This window comes from Amblyomma americanum, chromosome 3 (genome assembly GCF_052857255.1).
Source record: "Amblyomma americanum isolate KBUSLIRL-KWMA chromosome 3, ASM5285725v1, whole genome shotgun sequence".
In the NCBI taxonomy this organism is placed as follows: domain Eukaryota; kingdom Metazoa; phylum Arthropoda; class Arachnida; order Ixodida; family Ixodidae; genus Amblyomma; species Amblyomma americanum.
This window is the reverse complement of record NC_135499.1, coordinates 211,278,733-211,295,077: the sequence shown is the minus strand read 5'-3', so window position 1 is coordinate 211,295,077 and position 16,345 is coordinate 211,278,733. Positions and strand designations below refer to the sequence as shown.

The window sequence follows — 16,345 nt, the reverse complement described above, 5'->3', positions numbered from 1 at the left end:
TAGGGGGCTAGGGGGCCATCTAGTGGAGATCAGTGGTTATATTTGCATGCAAATTGGAAGTACTTTTCCGCGCAGTTTTAATACAAACTTTCGAAATTCATTCTCGCTTGCAAAATGTTCATCACGTACGTTGATTTGCGACTGTCGTGACTTGCGAGCTTGCTTTCTAGAAATCGAAACGTCTTGTCAATGTGTGTTCTGCGGTCGAATGTCGTCTGCTCTTGTCGTGCCGCGTCTGGTTTCGCGAACAGTTAAATCTCATCACCAATGCGTGTGAACGCGTTCGCGCCAGCTGTTCGCAATCTGTTGCGCAGCGTTCGAGCCACTCAAATGCAGAGACCGTCTCCGCATCTGGGCGCTGCAAAAACATCCAGAGATATTCCGCCCAGATGTTCGCGCATGTCACGCGGCTGCCAAACGTGCGCGTGTCGTACGTTTCCGACCATTGCAAGCACTTCCTTAACCGCTGAATTGGTGGCGAGATATCTGATTAGTCGCAAAACACATGCAAGTTTGCAAGTACCACCGAGATTTTGTGCTGTTTTGAGGTACAGGCCGCCTCTCAAAAATCGCGGGCGAATTCGAGCGCCGTGCTTCAAGCCCGAGCTGATCGTTTTTCATGTGTGCTTCTTTTTGTTTTTCATTTGACACGCAGGAAGAAGTCGTGCCGCTTGAAGTTGGCCTGCAGCCATGCTGACACTGCTGAGTCAGCTTTCCTACACAGCATGGTCGCCGCAGTCGCAAGATGCTGAACCTAGCGACCGGTGACAACAGCAGTTGTGCTTGACGAGCGGCGCCACTTTCGTTCTCGAGGTACGAATTAGACTTTTGAACTTAGGCCGCGACCACCGCTGAGGACGCAAGGAATATTTAAGCTAGAATATGTAAACTCTGCGCTTGTATTAAAATTGATTGAAGAAAGCAAATGGGAATGTGTTCACACTGGCTGTGTGTGAGTTGAGTGCAAGGAAACTGAGGCCGCATAACTAACTTAAACAATTTTTTTTTTTAAAGTGGCAATAGCAGATGTTTTGCATGTTTCGTGAGGAAGAAAAGGCATAGCAAATGTAACAGGTGTTGCATCAATTACAGCAGCTGGGGTTGCTAGAACCCCACCTTCAGTTAAGGGATGAAGGGTCCTCGGTGGAAAAGTGTTTTTTTTTTTAACTGCATAATTATGTTTAGCTGACCTTCGAGTTCTGTAAGAAGTAAAGAAAATCTAAACTGATTATTTTGCTGAACAAATCTTTCTACATTCTTAGAATGAGGAGTTGCAGCATTTAAAGGGGCAGATGCACCACATTTTTCATTGCGTGTTTTTCCTTTCTTTCGAATGATGCGCTGGATAAACATGGATCACCACATTAAATTTTCCCAAGCATGGATTTGTGGATCGCTCTTTGAGGGGGTGGTTGGATTGGGGTGGTCCCATCTTGAACATTGTATCTTCTGGGAATTTTTTCTCGCCAAAATGGAGCTCAACATGGTTCTTCGAAGTAAAACTTCTCGCTAGGAAAGAATGATGGTGTAGGCTGTTCTGGTGTCCTGGATAGTCTTCTGTCATTCTGGTTTGTTAAGCTATCGGATGACCAGTCGGATGAAGTTCTTCGTGTAGCTTTTGCGACAGAGATCAGCTATAAAGCCTTGATCAGCTATGTAGTCTGCAAGTACCTTTACTTTTTGCTGTGCACTGCACTGTTTGCATTATTCTTGGGGGAGTCGCACACCACCTAGGTGCTAATAACATATAGGCCACCACGGAAGACACCAGCCTTGGAATTTATTGTTGCTGTTGTCGCTATTATACAAAAATTGCCATTCAGTAATAGCGTGGCAAGTATGTTTTAATTGGGTAGAATGGGAAAGCTTGGTTTTAGATGGTCACTGAGCATGTTTCAGAACCTTGCATATGCTTTTACTTCTGGTTATTCCAGGCCGTGTTTACCAGTGCTTGTTGCTGAAGCAACGGAACAAGAAAAAGGAAAGCAAGAGCTCATCCTCCAGCCGTGAAATATGGCGGACCAAGCGGTTACAAGCTCCGAGGGCCCCACCCCAAGAACGCACCTCCTGCCTCTTCGGTAAAGCTATAACCTGATGGTGCATCTTGGCGCAGTATACCAGCAGGGAAGATTTAAGAATAAAATTTTTGAAGGCAGTAGTTCTCAGGTTTTTGTAGTATGGATGAAGGTAAGGGAATAGTGTGAACATCATGGTGAAATCCAAATCTGTCTGCTCCTTTCACCCTCGGCATTGAGCTGTAATGCCGGAGAAAAATTGACTTTCTTTTTTGCAGGAAGCTGATTCAATCTTACCGCCTCGAAATACTAGACAGCTGAGCCACAAAGTGAGCGCAGCTGCATGGGGAGTATAGTTGTGATGCCAGGCACAGTGTGCTTAAGTACTATTATGACATAATTTGTATGAGAGACTTTTGGCAGTGTTTTTGGCATATGTTCTTTTTATTTTTCTTTATTTCCATAGTTACCCATGTTTTTTTTTTTTATATCTGCACTGAAAACTCACTCACCTTTGAGGTTGTGCCAGCTGTGGTCACATTAATCCAGGTTTGCTGACTCCTTGTCATTAGAAAAGGGGGGGTTTGGCAGTAATAGTGTGATAGAGGTAGCACAGACATTTCTTGCTTATAATTTCTGATGCTGACGAGGTAGACAAACATTAATTTTTGCATACTAGTGACTTGTAGTGGCGAGTTGTGGTTTCCAGTGCAACAAAAGTTTCAATCTTCCCAATGAATGGTCCAGCTCCACACACCATTTTGACTGCTGGGCGCTTGACACTGTCATGAGGGCACTGTAGGGGCTGCTTCAAGGGGCTCCTTTTTGCCCCCTGGAAAGTGCCGTATATATGACCTGTTTATTGAAACCAGATTTTCTGTACAGTCAGAAAAGTCCTGTGGTGGCTTGTGGCTGGAGCATGGCTCCTCTATGCTAAGGAGCGTGCATGTAGTGCGTCGCCAGCAAAAACCAGTTACCTGACCCCTGTCTGCACCTTTCGTTTGCAGGGTTCGGCTGGCTTACAGCGTCGGCCATGTGCTCAATGACCTGTGTGCCTCCATGTGGTTCACGTACCTGCTGGTGTACCTGACATTCGTGCGACAGCTGCGTCCCACTCTGGCTGGTGCCCTTCTGCTGATTGGCCAGGTGGCGGATGCAGTGGCTACCCCATTTGTTGGCATTGAGTCCGACCGGGATGATGACTTCTGGCTCTGTCACTATGGCCGCCGAAAAACGTGGCATCTCATTGGTGCGTTGTCTCTTCCCAGCCGTTCTTTTTCTAATTCCAGTTCAGTATCAGGCATATTTCAGATATTATTTATACCTACAGCTTACACTATAAAATTCTTTAGGTTTACAGTACCCGGAGCACCACTAGGGCTTCATAGCGGGAGGCACAAAACTTCATAAAACAACTTCACAGTATTGTGGAAAACGACATCTTCTAGTAACATGTGACAGCTGCTAATGGTACACGGAAAAAATGAGTATTTAAAAAAACCTGTGTGGCAGTATTATGGATGAATCTTTAATTTGTGATCATTTCAAGAAGAAACTTAATGCGCTTGCTGTAAATAATTTGAGGCATAAATTCCTGTTTGATTATGATAAATGCTAAAGAACAATTTAAGTCTTAGGTTCTTCTGGTGTTCATTTAAAGGACACCAGCGAAGCTCTTTTCATATCGGTAGAGCTGAGAAAGGCCGCTGCGGTGGCTCAGTGGTTATGGCGCTCGGCTGCTGACATGAAAGACGTGGTTTCAGTCCTGGCTGCAGCAGTAGTATTGCAACGGATATTCTTGGTGAAGACGAGGCGAACGAAGTGCCTTGGAGATGTGCGTGCTCCGGGCTTGTGTGCTCTGTGCGGGCCCTGTGCTCTTGACCTGTGTGCTGTGCCCGGGGCGTTCTTGCGTCGTTCCCGCCTTGGACCGCGTAACATCTTTGGTGGAGGTGCCGATTTTACGCTGAGCACACCACACAGCTTCGTAGTGGTTGTTAGGCCGGGTCTACCACCATGGCTCCACCCAGCGAGTCAAGGAGCCCCACTAACCCCACTACCGCTCCTTTCGTGATCATGGCTCCTCCTCTCGACCCCGGCACCTTTTCTGGCACTGATGGCATGGATGTGGAAGACAGGCTCAACCTTTACGGATGCGTCAGCACCTATAACAAGTGGGACCCTACGTTAATGCTCGCCAATGTCATCTTTTACCTCAATGGCACGGCAGGAGTGTGGTACGAGACCCACGAGGAAGACCTAACAAGCTGGGACACCTTTAAGGAGAAGTTGAGGACACTATTCGGTAGGCCTGATGATCGTCAGCTCGCCGCCAAGAAACAGCTTGCGTCTCGAGCTCAATCTTCGACAGAAAGCTACGTGGCCTACATTCAGGACATCTTGGCTCTTTGCCACAAGGTCGACGTTGCCATGAGTGAGACCGATAAGGTGAGCCACGTGCTCAAAGGCATTGCAGACGATGCTTTCAACTTGCTTGTTTGTAAAGACAGTGCTACAATTGACTCCATCATTAAAGAGTGCTGTAGATTTGAGCAAGTGAAAGGCCGCCGCATTTGGCAATCGTTTTCTCGCCTTCCTAACACGGCCGCGACATCTTCCTGTGAGAACCAGCGATCGCTATCCCGCGCGCCCTCAGACGCCCCTGTTGTCCCCGATTCAGTCACCCGGGTCATCCAACGTGAACTGGAGGTCCTCACACCTGTCATATCCCCGCCACCCGTACCTGATACTACCCTGCCCGTCGTGTCGCTTATTCAGGCTGCCGTCAAGCAGGAACTCGCAAACCTGGTTCTTTCCCCCCAGGTGTGTCCCATTGGCCGCCCACCCGTCCGCCAGCCTCCTTCCCCTGCTTTTCGCCCCACCTACTATTCCAAGTCCCGTTAAGGTGTATCCAGACGGCGGGCCACGGACTGGCCTGCGGACCGGTCACGTGGGGTCGACCGCCGGGTCTGGCCGGCGACAGCATCCACACGACGGACCAAAAGAGCAGACGACAAGGCAGGCCAAGCCTCTGTGATCAGCCTGCAGCAACACTCGTCTCACGCTTCGACATTCGGCGGCGACAACAAGCGGAATCCGCAGCAGAGATCCGCCTAAATACCCAGCGGAAAGCTCGATTGGTACGGGACAGATTTCTGCCGCGGTGAGGAGAAAGTTGCATTCCCACTGCGGCAAACATGACGGTGCGCTTCCAAGCAGGACCGCTCGCTTCGGACTGGATTCATCGTTGTTACTGCCTTTTTTGTTGCTTTCACTGGCAACAAAAGGCACTCCCATTTCTCGCTTGGTCTCACCTCGCCTATAAGAAGACGTATGAGTGAAATATTTGCTTTATTTTTTATTTAGAATGACGATTGTGCCCCTTCTAGGCTTAAGCGGAGCGTACGTTTGTTGACAGAAATAGTTACCCGGCCTATCAACTAGATGGTGCCACAAGGCTGAGCGTATCCTTCCGTCTGTGTTTGCATACGCTGAACTAAAGGTTGGAAATGTGAGAAGTGCTGTAACGTGCCGAAAAATACCTGCGTTTAGCCTACATGATAGTGCATACGCTTATGGCTCGTAGACAGCGTCAATTGTTCTTTTCTAACCATATCTGTGTACGTCGCAAGCGCCGATGTTGCTACTAATTTCGCTCGCTCTCGCCGCTGAATGCTCAATTATGAACGAGCCATCAAGCTGCACTAAGGCTAAAAAGTAGAACGTAGCGTCGTCCGACCACGTTGACATGTTAACAGTGGAAACAAAACTACTTTCGCTGGTGTCGCCTCGACTGCCGGGAGCACCGAGCCGGGAAATACTAGTGTGGTGTAGTTGCCAGACTCGATGTGTGCGAGTAGGCTAAGAAGTCCGTGGTCCGCCGCCAGAAAAAATGCTCTCGCATTTCTCGCGCGATCCGGCCCGCGGACCATGCGCGGACCTCGCAGACTGGAAGCGAAACCCCACGTGACCGCTAGTCCGCGGGCCAAAACAGGTCCGTGGTCCGTCGTCTGGATACACCTTTACCGCAATCTGGCGGAAGGGCGCACGGCTGACGACCGACTCATGTGCTTTCTCTGCTCCCGCGTTGGACATATCCCTCGACATTGCCGCAGCCCTTGGTCGTCGCCTCCCCGCGGTGGCTTCTCCCACTACCGACCTGACCCTCAGCGCCAATTCTCGCCCTGCTCCCAGCCTGATCAGTCTGCTCCCTCCTTCCGGAATTCCCGCTCTCCGCTGCCACAAGGCCGTCGCTCATGCTCACTGCAGTTGCCCCGTCTTTTGGCCACTGCCCCCTACGTCCGCTTCACTCTAGAAAACTTACTGATGCAGCTCCCGCAGGTGATGCTGCATCAATGACCCCGACCAGAAATCCTCTACTGACCACCTGACCGAACTTACTGGACGTCAAAGTCGACGGTTTTCCTGTGCGTGCCCTCATTGACACCGGTGCACACGTCTATGTGATAAGTTGCATGCCCTTCGCCGTCGCCTCCGCAAAGTGCTCACGCCTGCAACGTCCCTCGTGCGTGTGGAGGATGGAGGCACCCCTGCTGTGGACGAACTATGTACTGCTCGCATCACTGCTGCCGGCCACAGTACCCTGGTTCAGTTCACCGTTTTGTCCAACTGCGCCCACGACCTCATTCTCGGCATGGATTTCCTCTCTGACCATTCAGCTCTGATTGACTGCTCGCAGGGTGTCCTGCAACTCGAGCTCCCACAACTCCATTCCGAGCACGTGAATCCCTCTCTCCGCCTGTTCAATGCAGACTATGCTCGCCTGCCATCTCATGCCGCCTCCTTCGTTGCACTGACACCCTCTCCCCCAGTTCCCGATGGCGACTACCTCGTTGCACCTAGTACCGATCTCCTGCTGGCCCGCAACGTTGCTCTGCCCTATACCATCGCCTCGGTCAAGGCGAACACACTGTCTCTGCTGTTCCTCAACTTCGGCTTCTCTCCTCAAGTTCTTGCATCCGGCATTTGCGTTGCTACGATCTCCCCCCTAGCACTGTGCCGAGTCGCTGCATTCGATGCCGCCCCTTCTCAAGATCACGCAAGCCATCCCCAAAGTACCTTTCTTCCTACAGACGCCTTCGCGACCATGATGCCCTCCGACCTGCGTCCCGCCCAAACTGCACAGCTTCGAGCCCTTCTCGAATCTTTTTCGGACATTTTCGATCTGAATAACATCCCGCTGGGCCTAGCTCTCTCTGAAAAGCACCGCATCGACACTGGGGATGCCTCTCCTATCCGTCGTCGACCATACTGAGTCTCCCACGCTGAGCGTCAGGCCACTAACGCGAGGTTACGAAGATACTTGATAAGAACATTATCGAACCCTCCTACAGCCTCTGGGCCTCGCCAGTCGTCCCTGTGAAGATCATGGCGTTTTTGTGTTGATTATCGCCACCTGAGCAAGATAACCAGAAAGGATGTGTACCCCCTCCCGCGCATCGACGAAGCCCTTGATTGCCTATACGGTGCCAAATTCTTCTCCTCCATAGACCTTCGCTCCGCAATTGGCAGATAGCAGTGGATGACCAGAACCGTGAGAGGATGGCGTTTAATTGTGACACCTGATGGACTGTATCAGTTCAAAGTTATGCCTTTTGGCTTATGCAACGCGCCGGCCACGTTCGAGAGTATGGTGGACGCCCCTCTGCATGGATTCAAATGGTCCACGTGCCTCTGCTATCTCGACGACGTCATTGTCTTCTTCCCCAGCTTTTCCTCTCACCTCGATGACCTTTCTAAGATTCTTTTACTTTTCCGTCGTGCCGGCCTGCAGCTCAACTCCTCCAAATGCCGTTTCGCGCGTCGCCAGATCACAATCTTGGGCCACGTCGTCGATGCCACGGGTGTTCACCCTGACCCAGCTAAGATCCGAGCCGTGAAAGACTTCCCGGTGCCGCGTTCCTGCAACGACGTACGGAGCTTCTTGGGGCTGTGCTCCTACTTCCGCCGATTCGTACCCGGCTTTGCTGACATCGCCCGCCCCTCAGTGATCTGCTAAAAAAGGATATGACTTTCACCTGGGCACCCCAACAAGAAGACGCCTTTGCCGCTCTAATCTCGAAGCTCACCACCTCGCCCGTCTTGGCACACTTCGATGTGGCCGCTCCCACTGAAGTCCGCACTGACGCCAGCGGTCACGGAATCGGCGCTGTCCTTTCTCAGTGGCAATCTGGGTCTGACCGTGTCATTGCCTATGCCAGCTGCCTCCTCTCTACATCAGAGCGCAATTACTCCATCACAGAACGCGAGTGCTCGGCCCTTGTGTAGGCCGTTGGAAAATTTCGCCCGTATTTGTACGGCCGCCCTTTTACAGTTGTCACGGACCACCATGCGCTCTGCTGGCTGTCCTCACTGAAAGATCCTATTGGCTGGCTAGGTCGCTGGGCTATTACGCCTACAAGACTACGACTACATTGTGGTCTGTAAGTCCAGTCGGCTACACATCGATGCTGATTGCCTCTCCCGATGTCCCGTTGACTCTTCTGACCATTCTGTCAGTGACTGCACTGCTGACCTGTTCTCGCTCTCTGCTATTACTCACTTTGGCGATGAGCAGCGACTGGATATCGAGCTCCACTCTGTTATTGACCGCCTCAACTCCTCCCCATCTGACCCTGCTCTGCGCCGGTTTGTGCTGCATCATGACACTTTATACCGCAGAAGCCTAAACCCCGCCGGCCCTGACCTCCTGCTCGTTGTGCCAAAGCACCTGCACACTGATGTCCTCCACGAGCTCTATGACTTCCCCACTGCTGGACATCTGGGTGTCTCACTTACTTACACCCGCGTGCGTCGTCGCTTCTTTTGGCCCCGCCTCTACCAGTCTGTACGCCGCTGTGTTCGTGTATGCTCCAACCTGTTGATGTGCCTCCTGAACCTTTCTATCTTGTTGGCTTGGATCTTTTGGGTCCGTTTCCTGAGTCCACATTCTGAAGCAAATGGATTGCCATTGCCACCGATTATGCCACACACTATGCCATCACGCGGGCCCTCCCCACCAGTACTACTACTGTTGTTGCAGACTTTCTTCTGTACGACCTCATCCTCCATCATGGTGCACCCCGCCAACTTCTCACCGACCGTGGCCGTTGCTTTCTCTCTAAAGTTGTCGACGACATTCTCCGTTCCTGCTCGACTAAACATAAGCTGACCACCGCCTATCATCCCGAAACCAACGGCCTCACAGAGCGCCTCAACCGCACTCTGCCGGTTACTCACCGTTCTATCTTTTGTACGGCCGTGAGCCCCAATTACCATTGGACACACTGCTTCCGACATCTCCTTCACCGCCTTCTGAATATGCCCACGACGCAATTGTCCGGGCTGACTACGCCCGCCAGCTGGCTAGATCCTGACTACAAGCATCGCAGGCCTCACAGCAGGACTACTACAACCGCTGCCATCGCATGGTAACTTTCTCTCCTGGAGCCCTCGTCTTGCTTTGGTCGCCATCACGCCGCGTCGGGCTTTGCGAAAAACTTCTGTCCCGGTACGTTGGCCCATACCGTGTGCTCCGCCAGGTCACCACTGTCACCTGCAAGATCGCCCCGGCCTTCCCGGAGGCCACCTCCCGTGCACCTCAGCGTGACATTGTCCACGTCTCTCGCCTCAAGCCCTACCTCTCGCCATCCTTTGCCACCCCCTAATCTACACTGAGATGGTGTTTTTGCGACCGGGGACCGTGCAACGGATGTTCTTGGTGAAGACAAGGTGAACGAAGTGTCTCGGAGGTGCGTGTGCTCCGGGCTTGTGTGCTCTGTGCTGCGCTCTGTGCGGACCCTGTGCTCTTGACCTGTGTGCTGTGCCCGTGGCGTTCTTGCGTTGTTCCCACCTTGGGCCATGTAACAGTATTTCGATCGAGGTGGAATGCAAAAGGCCTGTGTACTGTGAGACGTCAGTGCATGTTAAATAATCCCAGGTGGTCGAAATTATCCGGAGCCCTCCACTACGGCGTCCCTCATACCCTGAGTCGCTTTGGAATGCCTGCCGCACGAGTTTACCACAGTGTGAACAAATGCCTACAAAGTGGAGCCTTTTTGTTTCATGTCATCTGCTTTTTTCTTTCTGCCGCCAATGAGAGTTAGTGTTGCTGTTGTGGCTGTTGCATATAGTGTGCTTTCTGTCTGGGATCGCCGCAGGCGGTGCAGACTTCTAATTCATTCTGCTTGTGTCAGGCAAGGACGCCAGTGTGATAAAATAAGGAGGCTGTACATATGTCGCACATCCTTCACAGGTTGCTGTACTTCAGAAACTGCTTGGAGGCTGACTTCAATCTCAGCATGAGTGTTTGTGTACCCGACAACCGCATAGCATTTTGGCATGCTACTTGCGCCGCAAATTTTGAAGAAGTACGCCACAGCACTAAACCAAGGACTAAGCTGCACTGCATCCTTAAGCACCGTGCAGTCTATAATTGGTTCACGACTGATGAATTCAGCTTCAGGCAATATCTCCTTTATTTTTTGCGTTTGTCATATCTTACGAGTCACATAAATGCATACAATGCCACCATGTGCATGTTTCATCGGCTACAGGACTTCTCGATTGCTTGTAACTATAAAACTAGTTTGCTAGCAAGTGAGAAGCTTTGTCACGATTAGTTTTGTGACATATGTAACACGTTACGAGCTACTCTTGCAATAATGAAATTTTCTTTCAGTTGGCCTTTAATGCAAACCATTCTTGCGTTGCATTAATGTTGTCTTATATTTTTTTCTACTTGGTGCCTGGGCTGATAGGGCGTCCCATACACTGCACAAAGGGCTGGTCACTTCCTTTTGTTGTCTTCATCACACTCTGGAGTGCTTATTCCTTACATGTCCACACAATCAATAGCCATCCGTTATCAGAGCTTTGCTCGGTGGCCATTGAGAGTGCGCGGTCTGTCCACAATGCAGGCACTGTGTGCGTGGTTGGAAGCTTCCCATTCCTGTTCACCAAGCCCATGGGCAACCATCCGAGCAGCCAGGAGGCGCAGTTTGTCTACTACGCGGCCTTCATCATCATTTTCCAGTTTGGATGGGCATCTACCCAAATCTCTCACCTCTCTCTCATCCCAGACATCACACCCATCCCCCATGAGAGAGTTGAACTCAATGCCATGCGGTGAGAAGAAAAGCATCTCCTACATCTTAAGATTCCTTTGATACTGTCAGTGGGCAAGTTGTACTTGAAAATGTGACTGTTGGTGGGGCCAGCTTTTAGACGCTGGCAGACGTCAGTGCCACGTGTCGTCTCTTGCATTGGCTATTAGCCATGTGCTTTTAGTTTTTCGTCAGCTCTGAAGTTCTTATTTGGCTGGCACAAATGATGCAGTGGTTTGTAGTAGTTAAGGGGGGACGCGGCTTTCAAATGGCGAAAAAAACTGATTCTTTTAAAATCAATGTATCCACTCATGCGCCTCATTTTTTATGCTGTGCCGAAGTTTAATTGCTGGAAACTGCAAGGAAGAACTGTAAAAAATTGTTTCATGAACTGCGGTGGCATTGCGTATTGTGGAAATGTTCGAAAAATCTACTTTTCTTCATTCTGGTGTGTTGACTAGATGCTCATTTTGTTTAACCGATTTCTTCAGAACTTTTCTATATTGACCCCGTTTGTTTCGTGGTACTCTGAAAACATTGCTCTATGTGATGACGCTCTCGCTTTGTAATATTGATGGATTATAAAGCTTTGGTGTGACATCTTGTTTATAATTAAGACCTGTCTGTGGCAACTGCTTTGTAAGAAATGAAACCAAAAAATTTGTGTCGTGGAAAAGAAAAATCTACAAATGTCTTCACGTATAGCATACATTCAGAAATGCAATGAATGTTTAACCGCTCCTCACCACATTTAGTCTAGTCTGCAGGAGTTTCACAAGGTGTAGAAGAGAAAAAAATTAAGTTAACAAAAGTTCTTCAGATATAATGCTGAAATTTTGTGCACTTAACTTTAAAAGCATTACGAACAAGCAGAAAAAGTTTTATCCAAACTACTCGCTGTGGTGGCTCAATGGTTAGGGCACTCTGCTACTGAGCCGAAGTACCCAGGTTCGATCCAGACCGCGGCGGCCGCGTTTCGATGGAGACAAAATGCAAAGGCTCCAGTGTGTTGTGCGATGTCAGTGCATGTTAAAGATCCGCAAGTGGTCGAAATTATTCCAGAGCCCTTCACTATGGCACCTCTTTCTCTCTTTCTTCTTTCATTCCCACCTTCCTCCCTTTCTTTCTGGTTAGTGGTTCGGGTGTCCAACCAAGATATGTGAGGCAATTACTGCGCCATTTCCTTTCCTGAAAAACCAGATTTTGTTTAAATTTAAAAAAAAATAGGTTCGTGTTGAAAGCAGGGTCCCCCCTAGAATTTTCTGGGCATTTTCAGTGCCGAATTTGTAAATGTGGGGCTTGTAAGAAGTCCTTCTGCATTTCATACACTGGCATTGCATATTTTCTTCTGTTTTATGTTGTATTTGTAAGAGTTCAGAAAAGAATATCTCTGTATGCTGGTAGCCACTGGTTTTTGCAGCATTCCGAAATTGAACACCTTTCCCTTGTTTTCAGCAGTTTCATATGCACTGGGGCTCTTACTAGTCCCGGTGCCTTTTGTGTGTTATGGCTGTGGGTTTTTTCTTTTTCTTTAAGGTCTTTGTGTTGTTTTTTAGTCATAATTGGCCAGCTTGCATATCTGCAGCACCTGCAGCTCATACCAGCTATGTTTAAGCTAGCTGTGTTGCATAGTTCTGAAGAAAGTTGATGTTGAAAGCCGCGTCCCCTCTTAAATTTTCAGAGCATTTTCAGCAGTACTTGTCGCAAGTGTTTTGTCCCCAAGTTACTGCTGCAATGAAAAATGCACTTTTTCAAATTTTTTCCATCAGCTAAGCCGGGAAATTTTGTTGGTATGAAAGGGCACTAACTATTTAAATAAGCATGGAAAACGAGTGCAGAAGATCAGGTCACATTAGTTTGTCAACCTAATCTTCACACTGCTGAAATCAGATAACATGAGTGGAGCCCCAAAAATCAGAGCCAAACTCTGCCCACCCTGCCAAATGGCAGCATGTATACATTTCTGTGTGAGAGAAAGAGAGCAAGAAAGCTTTTAATCGAAAAGCAGTATTTTTGTGTACGACTACATTGTATGTGTGCTGTGCAAATTGAAATCTCGGATTTAACATGGCTTGTGCCTGCAGACTTTTGAGTGTTAGGCTTTGTGCATTAAATTAGTCATTCATTGTACTGTTGCTGGTTTATTTTGTCTAATATCATTTCCTTCACATATCCTTTTGAGAAGATATTATTGACAACTTGCGATCTAAGGAACTGTTTCACCATTTTTGTGACTCACTAGGTCACTCTTGAAGATTACACTCGGCCTCTGCTAGATATATTAACCTACTTGTTTTGGTTTGTCTTTAATTTGTACTAACCGTTACTGTTTCTCTCTTGCAGCTATGCTTGCACTGTGGCAAGTAATGTGCTTGTGTACACTGTTACTTGGGCTGCCCTTGGAATATCGGGCACAGACCACGAAGCACAAGTGGGGCCTCCAGACGGTGACGTCTTTCGGGACATTGTCCTCATTGTGGTTAGTGCTCAACAGTTACCTCTTTGCAGCTGTGCATGCATGACTCATTGGGCTCTAACATTGCTGTTGACAACTGAAACAGTTTTATGGCATTCTGTTCTCGCTATACCAACTAGTATTTTAACAGTGCTCAAAGATTGGGCACACAATAATGTATTTATTATATGTCACTGATTAAAAAAAGTTGACCTTTAAGAAAGAATGCTGCTTATCATAACAGCATTAAGTTTAAAGCTTTCAGAAGTTGGCTGTCGTATGATGATTTCATTTTCTCTTTTCGTTTTTTTTTTGTTTTTCTGAAATGCTGTGGTAGTGCTGAAAGTCTTATTGTGATGTATCTTTGAAGTGAACACTGCTATACTTATAAGATGTATGGGATGGTGGTATCATCAGCACATTTCATTACTAACACAGTGGTGTTGTTTTATGCTTGCAGTTAATTCCTGTGTTTGCTTTGCACTCTTTAATTTTGGCTGAGAAAAAGATTTTTCAATGTTTTGCCTGCCAGATTGCTCCGAGGGGATCAATGCTGGCTTGATAAGTATGTCAACATTGACTAATTTAGTATAGAAATTAGAAGTCGCCGAGCAATTTTTCGGTCCTGGCGGGACCCAAAAAAAGGGTCTGAATAATCGAATAGTTAAATAAATTTGTCAACTTTAAAAGGACACTTTTCCGTAAAAAATGACTTTTGAAATCACGAACTTTGCTGTTTCCTTTATTCTGTTTGCAAGCAATAATATTAGATGTATTCAGGCCAGAGTCAAGCTTTCATCATGTCCGTAGCACCTCACGTTACGAATACCAGAATATACGACGTGGCAGTGGGTCGTGCGGAACGTGCCCTACGATGCGAGAACAGTGTTTCCCTGGCCACATTGGTCGCAAAGACTGACAAGGGGAACCCACTGAAAGAAGCGAGATGAAGCGAGCACCTCTGGCTCCGTTCCCCCCCCCCCCCCACCTGCCCCACAACATGCGTGGAGTCATCTAAGCCGCTGCGTTTGTAGGCCACTTCAAAGCCAGTAAATTGGCAGTGGCTTAGCTCAGCTATGCCAGGATATACGTAACGAAAGCTAAGGCATAGCTTGGTTAGCCTTGGTTAATCTTGATTGCAAGTCCAGGTTAGTCTGGTTGTCTGGCTAGTTGTTATCACGTGGTTCGTCACGCGGTTGGTCACGTGGTGCGGTGCGACCACGGTGGAAATGCGAGCATGGTGAAACTGCGAGTTCGTGGCCAATGTAGCTTTCGCTACTAAAGAATGTGCCATTAACTTGAGCAGCAACAATGAGATATAAATAACCAGGCCTATTCAAGCCAGTCTGTCCAATTGCCTTTGTTTAAATCCAGGATGGTGCCTTTCATGGTAGTGAAGGGCCGGTTGCTTGTGACGGCAGTGTCCGCTCGTGTCTACGTTAGGTTGAAAAACTAACTTTCGCTTGGAAAAATGATCTCCACAGCATTTCTGGCATCTATTTTAGTCCGAAAAATTGAACTTTTGTACTCCACAGGGTCCGGAATATTGGTTGTGAATATGTACACATTCCTCTAAGATGCCTGACAGTGCCCCAGTAAAGCCTGAAATATTGTTCAAGTATAAATGTTTGGGATCTGCAAAATTGATTGGCTGCTGCATATTTTTCCAGCCAGTTGGAGGAGTACAAGCACTAGTGCATGATGGTCTTTACTCCAAGTTTTCATGTTATTGTTATGTTTCATAAATATTGTTCAAGTATAAATGTTTGGGATCTGCAAAATTGATTGGCTGCTGCATATTTTTCCAGCCAGTTGGAGGAGTACAAGCACTAGTGCATGATGGTCTTTACTCCAAGTTTTCATGTTATTGTTATGTTTCATGCATTGGATTGATTGACTTGTACCGAGCTGTAGATGGCCAGTTTTATTGTGTGTGATGCTAATGGCATGTTTCTTAATTCAGAGCACATGTGTGCCCTGTGTTTTCTGTTCTAACTTATGAGTTCATTACATTGATGGCACAAATAATATCGGTTTACTCCTGTGCTCCTACAGTTGCAATGGTGCTGTGTACATGGTCATAGAGCTACTATGCACTGCTTTGCTTGAAAAACTAGTAGCCATTGTTTTTCTTTGGGCAGTTTCACTTGTAATTGCAGTGTTCATCTGTGCACGCATTCTTACTGGCTCGCAGTTGTGACGCTGACCGTACCTGACAGGCGGCATCATATTGTTTGAGATGCAAGGATGGTATTTTCTCAAATGTAACTGAAGTTTTTTTTTTTGCTACTGGTAATACTAGTTAAAGGTCACCCCTCAGATTATAATTAAGTTAGGGGTGTGCGAGCACCATTTTTCCCAAACTGAATCGAAAATGAATAGTTTAGCTGAAAACTGAATCGAATGCGAAGCGAATGTGAATCGAAATAGTTCAAGAACCAAATCAAACACAGATAGAATATTTTGGCCAATATTCGCTACTTGTGCAAATGTTCAGAGGGCAATTGTGAGGAACAGCAATGCGCTGCTTTCATAGTTGTAGCTTTATCTGTTAAAAGACGCAGCACTGATCTTCATTTGGGGGTTGCAACATGAAGTCAGTGTGTTAAATTTATCATTGTCATGTTATGCTCATAGGAAAAATACCTTTTGATGTTTATAATGGAGGATTATAAACTAGCACCACATCTCAGTGCATGAGACGGGCGAGAGTTTACGTATGAGGCATGGCCTGTGAGGTCAGGGGTTAAGGCTGGATTTGCTGAACCTGCCCG

The 16,345-nt window shown here is 47.9% G+C and overlaps 1 protein-coding gene across 9 annotated transcripts in view; it reads left to right on the top strand.

Moving 5' to 3' along the window:
- The window catches only part of LOC144125989 (major facilitator superfamily domain-containing protein 12-like), a 51,730-nt gene that overhangs the window by 13,404 nt on the left and 21,981 nt on the right, over window positions 1-16,345 (top strand). For 8 of the 9 annotated variants that reach the window (XM_077659845.1, XM_077659839.1, XM_077659838.1 and 5 more), the window contains exons 3-7: window positions 656-813; window positions 1,935-2,078; window positions 3,023-3,264; window positions 10,931-11,138; window positions 13,460-13,595. In XM_077659845.1, the coding sequence (XP_077515971.1) occupies window positions 2,014-2,078; window positions 3,023-3,264; window positions 10,931-11,138; window positions 13,460-13,595 (651 nt within the window). In that variant the 5' untranslated portion in view covers window positions 656-813; window positions 1,935-2,013. Of the gene's footprint in view, window positions 1-294; window positions 549-655; window positions 814-1,934; window positions 2,079-3,022; window positions 3,265-10,930; window positions 11,139-13,459; window positions 13,596-16,345 lie in introns of those variants that run through there. The other variant, XM_077659843.1, reaches the window with a different exon arrangement.